The following is a 15,979-nucleotide window of genomic DNA, read 5'->3' as shown; positions in this document are numbered from 1 at the left end:
TAATCAAATAACAAAGAGATTTGCTCAAGGCTGTGTAGTGAGCAGGTATCAGAGACAAGCTATTGACTTCTGACTAACCTGCTCTAATCACTGCAAATTAAACAGTGAGACTGGAGTGTAGGAGCTGAGTGGGAACTAACCTCAATGTGGAGCTCCAAGTGAAACAGCAGCACTAGATTACAGATGCTGAAACTGAGGATTGAACTAATGCCCTATAAATCAGGAAGCTATTGAGAAAAGAGGATTTCAGGAAAAGCAGACAAAAAAAGCTGCATATTTTTACTTCTCCAACCTGACTTCAAGGTTTCAGCTTGAAGCAAAACTTCATAAATAGTACTGAATTTTTAAAAGGAGCAATGCATTTTCTGTAATTAGCAATTTTACCCCCAGCTGTTCAAAATGCAACACTTTGCAACTTAGCCAGGTATAGTTCATCCATGTACAGAAAAGCAGCAGCTTTGTCTGTGTCCATCCTCCTAAACTGACATAGAGAGAACTAAGCAAGTGAGAAGGAACAGAGGGAGAGACTTCAAGAGCCAGCGAGAGCTGAGGGCTGAGCTCTAGAGACTACCTGCTGCCTTCAGCTCTGCCAACATCTCCCACAGAGGCATGGCTTTATAGGAATTATCAAAGTTAATACTTTGGTTTCAAAAATCCTTCACAGAAGCTGTGAAGTTTAGCAGCCCCATATTTTAAGCTGTTTTGGCCAGAAGGTCTCCACAGGTCAAACATCCATGAAAGACAAGAGAAGCAGCCCACGTACGTTCTACATGTGCAAAGGCACAGAAGGGTCCTCTGGGACAGCTGCCAGACTGCTGCATATCATTGCATTTGGTGGATTTGTAGATCTAAAGATGAAAAAAAAAAAAAAAAAGAACAAACAAAAAAAACCCAGACATGAACAGGAAAAAAACAATGACCAGCAGCCCAGGTACAAAAGTACCACAAACAGACTAGACAGCAAGATAGGAACACAGATAAAAGGCACAGAGGCCAGCAGAGTTCAGGGTGACCATTTCAGCACTTTGCTTCAAAGAAAGGAAAACCCACTGTAGCTCTGGAAACACCAAAATATGCCCATCACAGCTAGAGCTCACCCAAGGATCAACCCATCACACCTCAGCTCACCCAGAGGTTACCATTTGCCATGGAGTCACTCAGTCTCACTGGAAGCTCCATGGATACTACAAATGGTAAAAAGGTAGGAAAACAGTTGACAGATTGACAGCACAGAAAGCTACAGCCACGTTGGCAAGGACAATAACAAATCGTTGACAGTGACTGTAGGAAATGGATTATTCCCCTTCCCCCCAGTTTGACAGGCGGTGACAATGGTTACTTTGCAGATACAGGCCCAACAAAGCTTTTCAACACTGTAACATGAAGCAGACTAGGACAAAGCCTTAATTACACTTTCTGTGAGGAGACTGACATGCTCTAGACATGCCCACAACTAAGAGCTTGGTGGTTTTCAGCACCAGTTCCAGAGTATCTATGGTTTAGAGTGGTTATCAACCCAAATTTGTTCCTCAAGGACACAGATGCTGTTTGCTCACCTCCAAACCCACATCATGCTTTCAAAAGGATTCCCACACATGAAACTTATCTTACTCTGGAGTTTTCCCTTACTTCTCTTCCCTCCTCCCACATGGCCCATCTAACAAAGGCAGCTGCATTTCAGCTTACTTCCAACATGCAGTTTCTCCATATCCCAGGACCACACTGCCAGCAGCCCACACACTCTCCCAGTTGGCACACTAATTTTCTTCACAGGACTGGAATGCTTTTGCTCTTCTAGTCAGCTACCAAACAGAGCGAGCAGGTTACTGTACCTCTGGATGGAACTGCTGCTCTGTGCGAGTGTGGCAGTATTGGCATGAGTCTCCATTTTCACACTTACTGGGATCTCCCCACTCGTCTCCGTGTTTCACACTGGGACATGGCGAAGATCTGTGTAAATAAGGCAGCAGGAGTATGCATCAGACTCACCAAACACGCTTTGAGCTCAGCTTCCACAGCTGGGAAGCAGGTTTGGCTGCCTACCCTCAGCTGTACAATCTGTTTGGCTGGCTGCTGCTTCCCCAGCCCCCACCCAGCTGCTATTGCATCTTCTCCTCCCTCTTCCAATTTCCCAAAGCCAAGAAGCCTGGCTTAGCTCTCCATCCAAAACCCAACACAAGCTGAACCAACATAACTTAACAATATTAGCAGCTGATGTGATTAGAGTCAGAGATGCTGGGTCTGGTTTCTGTTTTGGAACTGTACATTCATAGAAAGCTAATAAGTTAATTGGCTAATCCTAAAACACATAATACCCTTACAGTAGTGTGTTTCCAGGGTTATAGTATGGCCATGTGGAAAAAAGGCTGAGTCAGGTCACTGGGGAAAAGGCAAGTCTGCTTTCCTCCTCCTTCCCAGGAACAGCTCCTTTTCCCAGATCTCAATTTTTGCTGTGACCTACTTCCCCTGCTCTTTATGCTCTTAACCATTCCCTCAAACAACAGCAGAGGGAAGCAGATAGCAGCGGCAGATGCCTGCGTGAGAGGCCGCCACATCAGCTGGGGGTGGGGAAAGCAAAGCGAGTGGAGAGCAGGGGAGAGGAGAAGCTTTCACCTCTTTCCTTCCCAAAGGGCCCAGGCAGGGGCAGAAAGCACACGGCTGCTGCCTGAAGACTGGTTAAGTGTTTCTGTTTCTCCTGAAAGTGCTGGGATGAATGTTACTCTGAATTTAATTTACTTAATTGTTTTGCTGGGTTTTTTATAGAGGATTTCTGCGCCGATTCAAAAATTTATTTGGGGGTAGGGAAGGGAAGTGGTAACATCCATGGTATGCATTTTCCCTCCTGCCTTTCTGGTCTGCTCTTATGCTTTTCAAAAAAGAACTAAGGAAAAGCCCCACTGAGCCCACAACAAAAGCTCTGTTGTGCTGGAGGAAATGAGGGCCTATCACTGGGATGAAACGCGTGCAGGGAGACACAGCACGCTGAAAAATCCAGAGACAGCTGAGCGAGGAGAACACCCCTGCTGCCTCCAAAGCAGTCTTCAGCAGCTGGTTAGGAATGCATGTCCAGAAACAGCACTGGCCACCCCGTGCCTCATGATCCCCATCACCAGGCACATACAACAAGCAGCTTGATACTTCTGAATCCTTTACCTTGAAAACACTGCTGTGTGAGTTAGTTTCCAGATGGGGATTAAAACTTTCTTTTGTTTGCTTTTTTTCCTGCATGGCTTTCTAAAGCTGGAGTTTACATGGTGAGGAGAAGCCAGGCATAGAGTTTTTTTATTTGCTATAAAACCAGAGCTGTAGCATGATTTAACAACAGTCATTTGTTACAGGTACTGGCTCCTACACACAACAAAACTCCTTGTGTAGTTTATTATGCTGTCTCCTAAGCAGAAATAACACTCCATCACATCTGGGACAGAGAGTCTAGAGGACCAAATCCCACATACTTCATTATAGGCTTCTACTCCACCTTAACTCTCAGCTGGGAAACAGAATACCCAGGACCACAGTACCTGTATTTGTGTTTCCTTGGGCTTCTTCTTCGGTCTTTGCTATTGTGGTAGTAGGGACAGGCATAACCCTGGCGACAGAGCCGGGGGGGTTTCTTACACTGCTCTGTCTTGTAATTTCCCAACACATACGTTGTGTCTGTCAAAGAAGCAGCCAGTTAGTGGGAGAGGTCCTCCATTCATATTACACACAAGTTTTTGACATGAGTGGGTGCTCCACAAACATCCTGCAGACCCAAAGTGACGCTCACCTTGCCACCTCGGCTCCTCACTGAGTATTTTCTCTATCATAGCATGGCTGGCAGCAACTGCGGACTGACCCTCTATGGCACCTTCTGACGTAGGTTGACCATTCTGCAAAGCCTCCATTGCCTGAAGCTCCCTTTGTGGACAGAGTTAAATGAACACACAAACTGAGCAGATGAAGAGACAGATAAACATATATAAAACCTGATATATGGGAGAGTGGTAGCAGTTCCTAAGAGGGTGTATCTTGTTCATTTGATTTTTTGTCAGAACATCAGTCAACCAGTAATTTCAATACATGTTCCAGATGCATTGTTTTGAACCCCCCCCATCGGAATCCAAACCACAGCACAACTACAGAGTGCTCTCTTCCCCTGTTTTGAGTATCCTCCCTGCAGAATTTGTGGATTTGCCTTATTAGGAAGGGATATATCACCATCACTCCAACACAAAGCATTTCATGCTGAAGTAGCATTGTCCTGCAGTCATTTGATTTTTCATTTGGGTATAGAAATTCCCTTTTTCCTACAGAGCCCCAGGCTCCACTGACCTGATGTCATACACCGGGGAGCGTAGGTCATGGGGCCCATGAGCAAACGCACAGTGGACTCCGTTCTTCGTGCAGTTCCCCTTGGAGTCTGTCTCATGAATGCAGATTCCAGTTTTGTAGTAGCGCAAGTGATACCTCCTCTCTGTGTCTCCAGTAGTTCTGTGCAAGAAGGGACATCTGAGGTACACAAGGAGAGGGAAAAAAAGGCCAAGTTTAGTCACAGAGGTGATGGACTCCACACGTGGAAGACATACTGCTGATGCAAGGATGCTGCATCTGACAACACCCTTGTTAGCTCTGCCCCTTCTCTTAGGATGTGCCCTCCAACACCACATAGAACCCCTAAACCTGTCACTAGAATAGTTTCTCTCCCAAAAAGACAGCTGGAGTTGCTCTCTACAACTACCTGAAAGGAGGTTGTTAGTGAGGTGAGGGTCAGTCTCTTCTCCCTAGTATAAGGTGATAGGACAAGAGGAAATGGCCTGAAATTGTGCCAAGGGAGGTTTAGGTTGGATATTACAAAAATTTCTTTTCTGAAAGAGTGGCCAGGCATTGGAACAGGCTGCCCAGGAAGGTGGTGTTACCATCCTTGGAGGTGTTCAAGAAATGTGTAGACAAGGCACTCAGAGATACGGTTTAATGGCCATGGTGGTGTTAGGTCAATGGCTGGACTCAATGATCTTAGAGGTCTTTTCCAACCAAAGCAATTCTATGATTCTATTAAGCCAGCACCAGCATATTAGTCTAGCCTAGAGACCTGCAGGGATCTGGAAACGAGCAAAGACACTGTCAAGGTATTCTGCTGTGACTGAAGGGACATCACCTGGCTCACACCCTTTCCTCAGCAGCCCATCTAGACTTTGTGCTGTTGCTGTTTCCTGCTGATGTACTCCTACAGGGCTGCAACACTATCTACAGCCAGGTGTGTCCTTTCTGCAGAGCATGGGACAGGAAAGAATTACACCACCACCACTTTCATTTACGTGTTATTTCCCAGCTTAAGCAGAAAAAGAGCAATGTAAATAAATAATAATAAAAAGAACAGGATGGAATAGGTTAAGTCTAGATACTGCAGCATCAAGCTAGAAAAAATACAGATCAACAGAGTTCTCAGATGGCAACAGTTTGCATTCACTGAGTTTGAGCCAGATACAAATCAGTCATCTAGAAACTAAAGCCCCCAGATATCCTATTTCCAGTCCCTTCCAGATCTCTTCTAACAAGGAAGAAAGTATTGAAACTGAGGCTTGGGGCTGGGGGAGATTATTCCATTCTGCTGTGGTCACAAGATTATAACTTAATTGGGTTAAAAAAAAAAATACATTGTCTTCCCAATAAACAGCATTTTTCTGTGTTTATACTGGCACCATGAAATGGAACTGAAATTCCATCTTTCTATAGCATCTCTGTATGAAACACTCCCTACATTTGACCACAGTTTGGCTACACTATTTATTTTTACATATCTGTCATGTGCCTCGAGTTTTATTACTGGGTTAACCCTGTAGTTGCTGGAGTCTGTCACATGCACAGCAGAAACGCTGCATCTCTGCTCCACTTAAACTTACTGCGGTCACAGTGAGAAAGGTAAAGCAAACTCTTCCTTGTGTTGCCTTATTTTACTATGTCATTTCACTTATTTCACCTGTCATTTCACTACTGGCTTCACAGAACTTCATGAAGGCAAAATAAACTGGCCAAGTAACAATTAAAATAGGTGGGGATAGATAATTCAGGGGGCACTCTAGAGTACAAAGCTCCTCCTGTTTCTTCAGTCTGTGAACCACTAAGCTACCCTACTAGTGAGCAAGAGCTGTTAGCTGACAGTCAGGGACTTATGGGAACAGAGTCCTTCCAAGACAATTCATCAGCAAACTGTTTTCCCAGCTCAGCTTTGCTGAAGATGCCAAGGCTTGTGAGAACAGTGAATGATGCAAGAGCTGAATTCCCCTCTAAGCCACCTCTCTGCAGCAGGCCTGGAGCACAGGGTTGCTGTTACAGTTTTTACATCTGTTCTCACATTACATACATTACAAAGCTGCTTTACTGCTGCCTTGCCTCATCCCTCTACAAGAACTGGCTGGAATCATCACCTGGACTGATCCCAAGAGCCTAATGCCTGAAAAGCAGGGTGCAGCCTTGTACTTACTCATCTCCTTCTGGGCAGATTCCTGTGGTCTCGTCATACTTGGTACAGTAGATGTCAGGGCTGTAGTTAAAGGTCCCGTCCCGGCGGCGGATGGATCTGCGCCGGCGCTGGTTGACAAAGTGCCAGTGGAAGCAGGTGTAGGGCCGGTGCTGGGTGCACTTGTGCTGCACGAACAGCGGGCACTGCTCCGTGCGGAACTCCTTCAGGTAACTGCAGGCAGAAACCCAACAGAGCACATCAGCACCAGGATGCTGGTCAGAGGCAAGAGCCAATCACCCTGCTGAGCCCAAGCCAAACCCAGCCACGTCCATCACACAGATGCCTGCTGTCCTCCTTCCCACACCCGCCCCTGCCGCTGCGCTCAGCCATGGAGGCTGGCGGCCGCTGGCTGCCTGCACTGGGAAGATATCAGTTACCAGGCCGGGCAACACAAACAGGAACACTGACAAGAGCTGAAATCACTTTCTACTCTGCCTTCCCTACCACTCTGAAAGAGACTTTTCCTGAGCTTAGAAACCAGTTGGTGAGAAAATAGAACTCTTAAGTACCTTCCTATTCACTTCTATCTCTAAATCTGAGGCTTAACTGGGCAAAAAGGAGTTTCCTTCCTGTATGTTGTTTAAAAAAACCCACCAAATAAAGCAGATTTCCTTATAGCCCTGTTTAAAGCTTCAAGTTACCAAGAAAGATTTTTCAAGAGACTCAGCTCAACAGCATGCTGTGTCATCTCATTTAAACCATGCTATCACCTAGAAAGGTTGGACCAGATGATCCTTGGGGTCTCTTCCAACCTGGCATTCTATGATTAAAAGCCTCTTTCATGCCTTGTCCTTCCAGTTTAACTCAACTTCTTCACTACATGGTCAAATATGAAATTAAAATCAATCAACTTGCCTCTTACAATCTTGGGAATTCAGAACTCTGACATCCCCCAAACTCCCACATGCTTATATTGCTTTAATTTTAATATGGAACTCTCTGAAAGTACGTGTCTTCTTTCATCCCAGGAACTAAGGAAGTCACAAGCTTTTATTTGTGACACTAATAACAGTGTCTCTAAACCCAGATTGTAGAGGATTACAAAATGGTTTAGATCAACACAATGATCTGACTGTGATCTCTGTGTAGGTGCTTACAAAATCCACGCTGCATGAAACCCACTGGCTGCCTTGTATTTTACAGGGGACATGCCAACAGTCCAAGTAGCCCAGACCTGAATCCCACCAGGTTCTGTCTCTCAGACACCTCCGAGAACAACCCAGAAGGCTTGGAGTTTAAATAGCTACAAAATGTGTTGGTCAAAATAAAAGTGATGGTATTCTGCTGGGAGCAATAGGATGATGCTGCAGCAGATATGGACTCATTTTAAACTGCAGATGTACTCTGAGACAACAAAACCAAGATGAGGAGTTTGTTAAGTATCCATTCCCGTATCAGACAATCTTTCTATCATGGTTCTAAATAAATGGAAAGATGTCTGATGCCCAAAGATGTCTTAACAGATAATATCATCATGCTAGATTCATTCTGAAAACAACATCTGAGATAAAGCCTTTTTACCCCTGGCTGAAGAGAAAGCCTCAAGAAAACGCACCAATTTGAAGTGGTTTTATGTTTGCAATGAAGAGAGAGTATCACTGGCAGTGTTTCCTACACTGGATTCTACAGACATGAAAGGATAAAAACTCTTCCTCTTCAGCTTCCAAGTACATGAGACTTGCAGGTTTCACTGCTTCAGATCTGCAAGCACTCAGGGCTGGAGAGCCTCTGCACCGCCTGTAAGCCCTTCTCAACTCAAGCCCATCTGTCCCCTTGCAACCCAGCATGGCTGAACAGCATCTGCATCAGGACCTAAGGCTTAACATCAGCAAAGCTGGAGTCAGTGTGCAGAAACAGGTCTGTTTGGAGTAGGTGAGGGCTAACAACATGACTTTCTTCCTTCTTGCTTTTAAAATGCCAGCTCCAGTCAAGTGGAGATCCCTGTTCCAACCACAGCAGCAATTCATCTGAAAACTGAATGCTGCAATAAAATTAATCCATTCTTGAAAAGCTTTCTAAGCTGTTGGACCAAGTACAGTTGTATAAGGTGAAATTCCACAGATTATCTTATCAGCACATTAACAAGGCTTAGAACAAAAGTGACTGTAGCAACATTCAGGTTAGAAAGTGAATTAACTAAACTTGAGTAGCATGATACTTAAACTACTGTTCACAGATTACTACATAGTCACCAACCAGCCTCTTCCACCCATACATCTCCACATCCACCTGAGAGACAATTTTACATATGGACAAACTGCAGAACAGCTGGCTATGTGCCCCAGCCAGTATTGTCCAGCAATCAGAGTCAGTGACAGAAACCAAGAGCATTTAAACTCCCTCATTTTCACTGATGTGAGTCCTGGGCTTCATTTGAAGAGCAGCATCCTGAACCTCTCCAGTGCCCTGGAAACTAAAGGAGATACCAGGCCTCGGCAACCTGGGTATCAAGCCCAGCACCCCAGACTTACAGTGACAGGCATGTATGAAACACTGTTAAAACCCCTAAAATTCAACAACTCCTCATCAACCCAGCTGAAACAGCTTCCCTTTAGCAGGAGAGTTTAAAAGTGTACACACTGACTAGGGATTTTGGTCTCCAGAGTCTCAATTGTTGCTGAAGAGCATTTGAAAATTAATTGCATTTCATGATTGGCTAAACTCCCTGGAGAAGCGTTTATTATAATGTAAATGAGAGATAATTACCTAAGTAAATGGTTCACCTGAAAAGTGTTTAACACCTAACTTGCTTAATCAGAAACTCATTGTTTCATGCTGTCTATTAAATAAATGATCTCTGGCTCTTAATCTCAAAGCAAGTCCAGCAAACAGGTAGTACTGAGCTCCAGCTCCACAGACAGACTAACTGTGCATGATCACCTCTGCAACAGGCCCATCAGAGGAAAAGGAGAGTTGTCACATGAACTCAGTCATTTCAAGCCCTTCAATCGCTGCTTTAAGTTTTTCTTTTCTCTCCCCCCGCCCCCACCAAGCCACTACAACGTTTTAAATCACCTTCCTCCACAATGGTAAATTGCCTTATAGCCTTGTATTTTCTTGCTCCATCATGAAGTGAGCTTTGGCTCCTTTGGGAGAGCACAGACCACTCAACCAGCCACTTTGTATTAAAATATATGAAAGGCATCTAAACCACCACATGTGTTTTGGGAACACAGAAAGGATACACAGACCGCGCTACGGCAATGTGATGTCTCACAGAGCAGAAAGCTGATTAATATTTCAGTAGCCTCTTTGCACAGGCTCTAAACAAAAACACAGAAAACACTGTCATGACTGATCCTTCTGACTGTCAATGGTCCCTGGAAATTTTTGCCCAGAACAGCTGAGAGAAGGAATTTTTGAATGACCCTTGAAACTGAAAACATGTTGATAACTGGTAGACATTTCACAGCGTGTCAGCCAAACGCTGTGTCTGTACAGGAAGAGGAAATCCAGCAATGATAACTTGCATTTCTCAACTCCTCTCTAAAGATCTCAGGAAATTCTCCACGAGAGGCAGAAGAATTGTTATCCCTATTTTATATAGGGAGTTACTGATCTATTTATTAAAAAAAAAATAAAAAAAATAAAAATGGAGAAACAAATCACCTCAATGTGCACTCTCCTGTGTGTGTCAATTGCGTTTCCAAACCCATTTTTTAAAGCAAAAACTTGCAGCACAGTCATCTTCTGATACTGCATTAACATCAACACCCCAATTCCTGAAGGAAACGTCATCATTTATGAGTTCTACTAAACAAAGAGAAATGCAATCCTAAACAATTAGGACAAGACTGGCCAGGACAATGCAGATTAAAGTTCCCGGGGTGAATTGAATTGGCTGCTGAACAGGATGGACGCTACTGGCAATGAAAGCTTCTTTCAGGAAGAAGACAAGAGGAGGGGTTCTTAGACTAACCTTGGGAACTCCCAGAGACTGACAGGAGCAGCAAAGTATTACAAAAAACCCTAATGCTACTTTGCTGAAATTCCACTTCCTCGGGGTGGGATGTGGGAAGGGGCAGTAATTGGTCTCTCAAAGAATTCACAGTAGTGAGGGAAGTAACTGTCATTAATCACCAGTAGCAGCCCAACTCTCCAGGGCAGGGCAAGTGTTTACATCTGCAGCCGGTAATTGCAGCTAGTTCCCTGCTGCCCCGGAGGAATTGTGCAGCAACCTGCTCCAGGAGAAAATGGTGAGCAGGATGGGGGAAAAGGGGAAAAAAACAAAACAAAAAAAACAACAACCGAAAACAACCCACAGTTTGTATTTCCAAACACTACCACCAAAAACATCAAACCTAGAAAGAAGGAGGCAGAAAACAAATCCCAAACAAAAACAACATGAAGAGAAATCAAGAAACTCTAACCTAGAAGCTTCATTTTTAAACTTAACAATTGCAGCCTTGTCCTGGTCACACTCATTACAGCTGCTACAGACATTTCTAGCTTTGCTGCAGCTTTACTGGCTTGGCTCTGCTCACACCCAGTGTGCCCAAAGAGAGGATACCTGCATCCATCCCACAGTCCAGGGCTGCAAATTCCGTGCCAAACTCGACATAAATCACACGTGTGAGCTTGGTTCAGGAGAATGTGCTGTTAATGCACAAAGGCACTCTGAATTCCTCATCAAAAGCCTTGAGATCACTGGAAGATGCACACTGATGCCAAGAGAGAAGTCTCTGCTCCGTACAGAGGGGTCAGGAAGACTCAAAAGAATACCAAGGAGTATGGAAGCAAAAGGGTTAAAACCAACTCTTCAACACCCTTGTCACTCCCAGCACACAAAGCCAGAGCCTCTTCTGCTTCAACATCCCCTGTACTATTGGAAATCTTTAACATGCCCCAATACAAGCTCCTCTCCTTTGCAGCCCTCCTTGCTCCTCCCAATCAATTCCCTTTCCACCAAAATTCCTAAAGAGAGCACAGAAGCTTATTAACAGGGCCTGGATCTTCTGCAGCAGTGTGACACCAGAGAGACAACCATTAGATAATTGTTTGGCTAATCCAGACTAGGCCACTGGCTGTGAATGTAGGCCAACAGTGAGATTTAACACCAGTGTCATCTAGATTTCACACACAGGTGGGTGTGTGTTTACACCCATGAAACCATGCTGCAGCACCCTCAGTAAAGTTCACGTTAAGTGACTGGCACCAGTGCTGCTTATCTGAGTTAGACCAGTGTAAAATACAGACACCTTTTATACCAGCAGGCACAGGCAGCTCCATGTTCAAGGCACTGGCTGCTGTCACAAGAAACTAACCCACAGAAGGTAGCCCAAGGCATGGTCAGACAATGCTCTGATTGTCCACACCAGGCTGGACTTTGCAGAAACAATTCACTTTATCATTAGCACTAATATTAGGAATTACTAGTTCAGATTTTTGGTACTAGCCACTGCCCACAAGAACCCAGAGAGGCAAATCCAACCAAGAAATCTACAAATAAACTGGTTGGTTGTGTGTTGTGTTTTTTTTTTTTTTTTTCTTTTCTTTTTTTCTTTTTTTTTTCCTAAGCTAAGAGTTAAAGACTTCAGGTATCAAGAAGAAAATGCTCTTCTGCCATTACCATTTATTTTTGTCCTGTCTGCCTTCTCTCAGCAGAGGGTCATGCTGGCAAAGACGTAACTCATCAGCACAAAAGCACACGGGAACACTGGGGACTTTTGCTGGCACTTTGACATCAGTCATGTCCTGCTGTTTCAGACAGGACTGCATGAGGCCATAGACCTCTTCGTCAAGTTTCAGGTGGTCCCAGTTCACTTCGCTTGCAGACAAACATCCTTCTTGAAAAATGCAGTCTGAATGGCAGGGGTCACTGCTTTTAGCTGCTCATCATCTTTCCCTCACAGACAGCAAGATGGAGAAAGTTTGCCTAATTCAGTTTGGGAAAAAAAAATAAAACAAAACAACAAACCAACCAACCAACCAACCACCAAACCATAAAAACCCAAAACACCATCTTAGCTCTAAAGTTTCAATTAGTGGTTTGAACTAACACACAAATAAAATTATCTGAACCAAACCCAAGCGACTGCCTGCCCTGCAAAACCCAGGAGAGAATACCTAACTGAAGATTTCTCACACACCAGCACTTACCTACTGAAAAATATTTTCCACGCTGCTATTTTCTTCTTAAGCCACCCCAACACCAGAGGAAAAGAGCTGCCCGTATTTAATCAGCTCTCTAAATTCATTTCACCCTCATAAAATTTTATTGCAAAAGATGATATCAGACACACTTTAAGTAAGAAAGCCATGACTCAATTATTTTCTTTTACTGAAGTGTGGTATTCCAATTGAAATGAGTCAGTGGAGCATGACACAATCTACTCATTCCAACGGGATACTCAATAAAAAGCCTACTAATGCACCTTTAACATATCATTAGTGATACAGAAACCTCATGACAGGCAGCTCTGACATTGCTCAGGAGTTTTTGCTCTAAGGACAAAACCAAGATATTCCAGAATAAGAGGGGGGCAGGGGAAAGGGGGATTTAAAGAGTGGTGTCATTGCAAAACAATCTGGAGAATGGATTTGATGCCAGCATTCCCACGATGTCTGATAAAATGCTGGCATTTCAATGCAAAGCAAACCTCCTGACAGGGAACACAGCACTTGACTCTCAGGATTTCTTGGGATTTGAGAAGAAAAAAAAAAAAAGTGAAAAATTTGATTTCCTGAGAGTTGTAGTTCCTTGTTCCCAGTGGTGGGCATAAGGCAACCAAACCCCTTAGCCAACAGCTGCAGCCTCCCAGCAGCCTGGTTTTCAGCCTGCCTAGACCTCTGTACAGAAATGTTTAGCATCCTTCTAATAAAAGCAGCAGTTAAGACAAGTCCCTTTCAATAAACAGTATTTTTTTTTTTTTTACTTACTGGCAGATGTAATCTAATACTGAAACAGAGCCTCGCATGAATCACTGTTGAATATCAAACAATAACAAACACTTCCAGCAGCAGTCCTGAAGGTTTTCACCATAATTTCAGGAAAAGTTTTGACCAGGTTTTACCAGTAATCCTCATCAGTTACCGTGGCTCATTGCTGCTGGGTATTTCCCTTCCTCCTGTATTTGATGTTGTTTTTTCTAAACAACCTCACAGCCCACACCAAGGCTTTTGCATATGTCATGCATCACTTGACATAAAATGCAAACGTCTCCAGTCACTACAGCTCCACAGCTATTGGTCTATCTGCCTTCCCATGCCCCCAAAAGCCAGGTGCTGTTTTGTAAATCTTGAGAAGATTAGAAAGCATTTAAATCTCAGAGAAATAAAAATATATGGAGCTCTTTATAAAGAGAAAAGACTGATGGTGAACGTGGGGAAGGAGAAAAGGATGAGGAAAAAGTTTCAGTAAGCTCACATCTGTCAAGAAGATAGACTTTACATGCCTCAGTGTTTTCTTTATCACCTAAATAAATTGAACCATCAACTGGAAAAAGGTCACACAGCAGACAGCACTGTATGACTTTAAAGCTGTTAGATTTCCCCTTCTCCATTAGAGCTTGACAATAATGTCAGTCTAAGGGCAAATAAAGAAAGTGAGAGTTGGAGAGACTTATTAGAAATGCATGGAGTTGGGCTTGTTTGGTTGTGGAGGTTTTTTGTTTTAAGAGTTCATATAACTCATGGCCTACCTCAGAGATCAAAAACAAAAACCCAAACCACAAACACATGCTCACATCCATAGCCCATGGCTCCTTCACTTTCCACCACAGAATTAAGCAGGCAGCACTCAGAGGTTTTGCTTTTCTACGAATCTGATCGATTTAGCAGGTAAAGTTGAGCTGGATGCTTCCAGATCAATTACAGAATCACAGACTCGTGGGGGTTGGAAGGAACCTCTGGGAATCACCTAGAGCAGGTTGCCAAGGATAACAATGTCTAATGGCTTAACAAACCCTAATGGCTTAGGAATCCCTTGAGAGGAGACTCCACAACCTCTCTTGTTCCAGGTCTACAGGACCCTCAGAGCAAAGGTGTTCTTCCTCATGTTCATATGGAACCTCCTGGGATCCAGTTATGCTCATTGCCCCTTGTTCTGTTGCTGGGATCCACTGAAAAAGTCTGGCCCAGCCTCTTGCCCCCCACCCTTTAGCTCTCACCAAACACTGATGACACCTCCTCTCAGGCTGTTCTCCAGGCTAGACAGCCTCAGGTCTCTCAGACTTTCCTCCTCTCAGAGATGTTCCAGGCTCTCAGCGCCTTCAGAGCCTCCACTGGACTCTCTCCAGCAGTTCCCTCTCTCTCTTGACTTGTGGAGCCCATATGCTAAAGGACAGTGTGTACTGCAGAGGCTAAAATACAATCTGCTAGATCACAGAAAAGCAAGGAGAACACACCAAGTACCACAGCCATATTCAACAGTAACCTCAGGGCTACTGGAACTCTATTTCTGGATTACAAAGGAGATCATGGGGTGGACAACAATGCAACTAATTCAATCAGCCACGAGGAAACAACTCTCTCCTACCAACACTCTACAGATAAGAACTTTAACTGAGTGGCTGCAAAAACTCATGCTAAAAATAACAACTATCAGAAACGATTGGGACATTTTTCATCAGTTAAAAGCAAAATGTCAGACACAAACAGTTGTGTCTTGTCTACACTGAGAAACTAAGGAAAACTAAAGAGAGACACTTCAGCACAGTGCCAGCTCATCAAGAGAAGACAGCCTTGCAGCAGTTTCAGGCAAAACATTGCTTGGTTTCCACAGCTATAGCAAAAATGGCTTTGTTTTGAGAGAAATACCACAATGTAGCTTAGTAGCTCACCAACACTCTGTCTTGAGGAAGAAAGAAAAATGAGGCTTTCAACTTGGGAGTTAACAAGAGGAACATTTCTCACAATTCTGAGTGGCCAAGGCACAAGTTCCACTACCACCAAGTTCCAATTGTGTTACAGCCTGCGGGTGTTAGGGGAGAGAGGTGCTTGTTTGGATTTCCCTCAAGCCACACATCCCTTAGGCTTGGCACACAGCAAGCTGCGTTCCTCCAACCCAAGAACTAAACCCATCTGAGTAGCTTTTCTGGCACTGTGCTCTCCTTAAAAAGCACAAACTTGTTGTGTCAGTGGACCATGAAATGCATATGACCAACCACACCAACAAAGCCCATTTTAAACACAAGTGTTTGTGTACACAGAGTTTTCACCTTTTTAATTGAAACAATCCAAGTACAGACATGGACAAACATTTAACTGCACAACATTTTGAGATGGTTTCCCTAAAAGCCACTCAACGAGATCCAAAACTCTGCACAAAGCCTCCAGCTGACATTTACATTTCCTTGAGTTTTAGCTCTTTTTTTCCCCACAAATTAGTTGGCCATGAATACGTATTGTCTGACACAACCTCAAAATTAGCTCAGCATTCAGACAGCTCACGCCAAATTTTTTTCCCCCAAGTTTAAATGACCCATTTTCAATTTGACACTGACTGGTTCATGCAGACACCACAGCTGTGCCTCAAGA

At 44.0% G+C, this 15,979-nt stretch overlaps 1 protein-coding gene across 1 annotated transcript in view; it reads right to left on the bottom strand.

The window, feature by feature from the left end:
• UNK (unk zinc finger) overlaps positions 1 to 15,979 on the bottom strand; it is a 42,414-nt gene that overhangs the window by 16,762 nt on the left and 9,673 nt on the right. Inside the window, exons 2-7 of the mRNA XM_054394103.1 lie at positions 6,464 to 6,673; positions 4,315 to 4,491; positions 3,770 to 3,900; positions 3,522 to 3,657; positions 1,833 to 1,950; positions 764 to 848 (exon numbers count right to left, since the gene is read on the bottom strand). Coding sequence (XP_054250078.1) covers positions 764 to 848; positions 1,833 to 1,950; positions 3,522 to 3,657; positions 3,770 to 3,900; positions 4,315 to 4,491; positions 6,464 to 6,673 — 857 coding nt within the window. The remainder of the gene's footprint in view (positions 1 to 763; positions 849 to 1,832; positions 1,951 to 3,521; positions 3,658 to 3,769; positions 3,901 to 4,314; positions 4,492 to 6,463; positions 6,674 to 15,979) is intronic.

The sequence above is a fragment of the Indicator indicator genome, chromosome 29 (assembly GCF_027791375.1).
Source record: "Indicator indicator isolate 239-I01 chromosome 29, UM_Iind_1.1, whole genome shotgun sequence".
Taxonomy (NCBI): Eukaryota; Metazoa; Chordata; class Aves; order Piciformes; family Indicatoridae; genus Indicator; species Indicator indicator.
The sequence above is the reverse complement of the archived record's forward strand: the minus strand, read 5'-3'. Positions and strand labels throughout refer to the sequence as shown.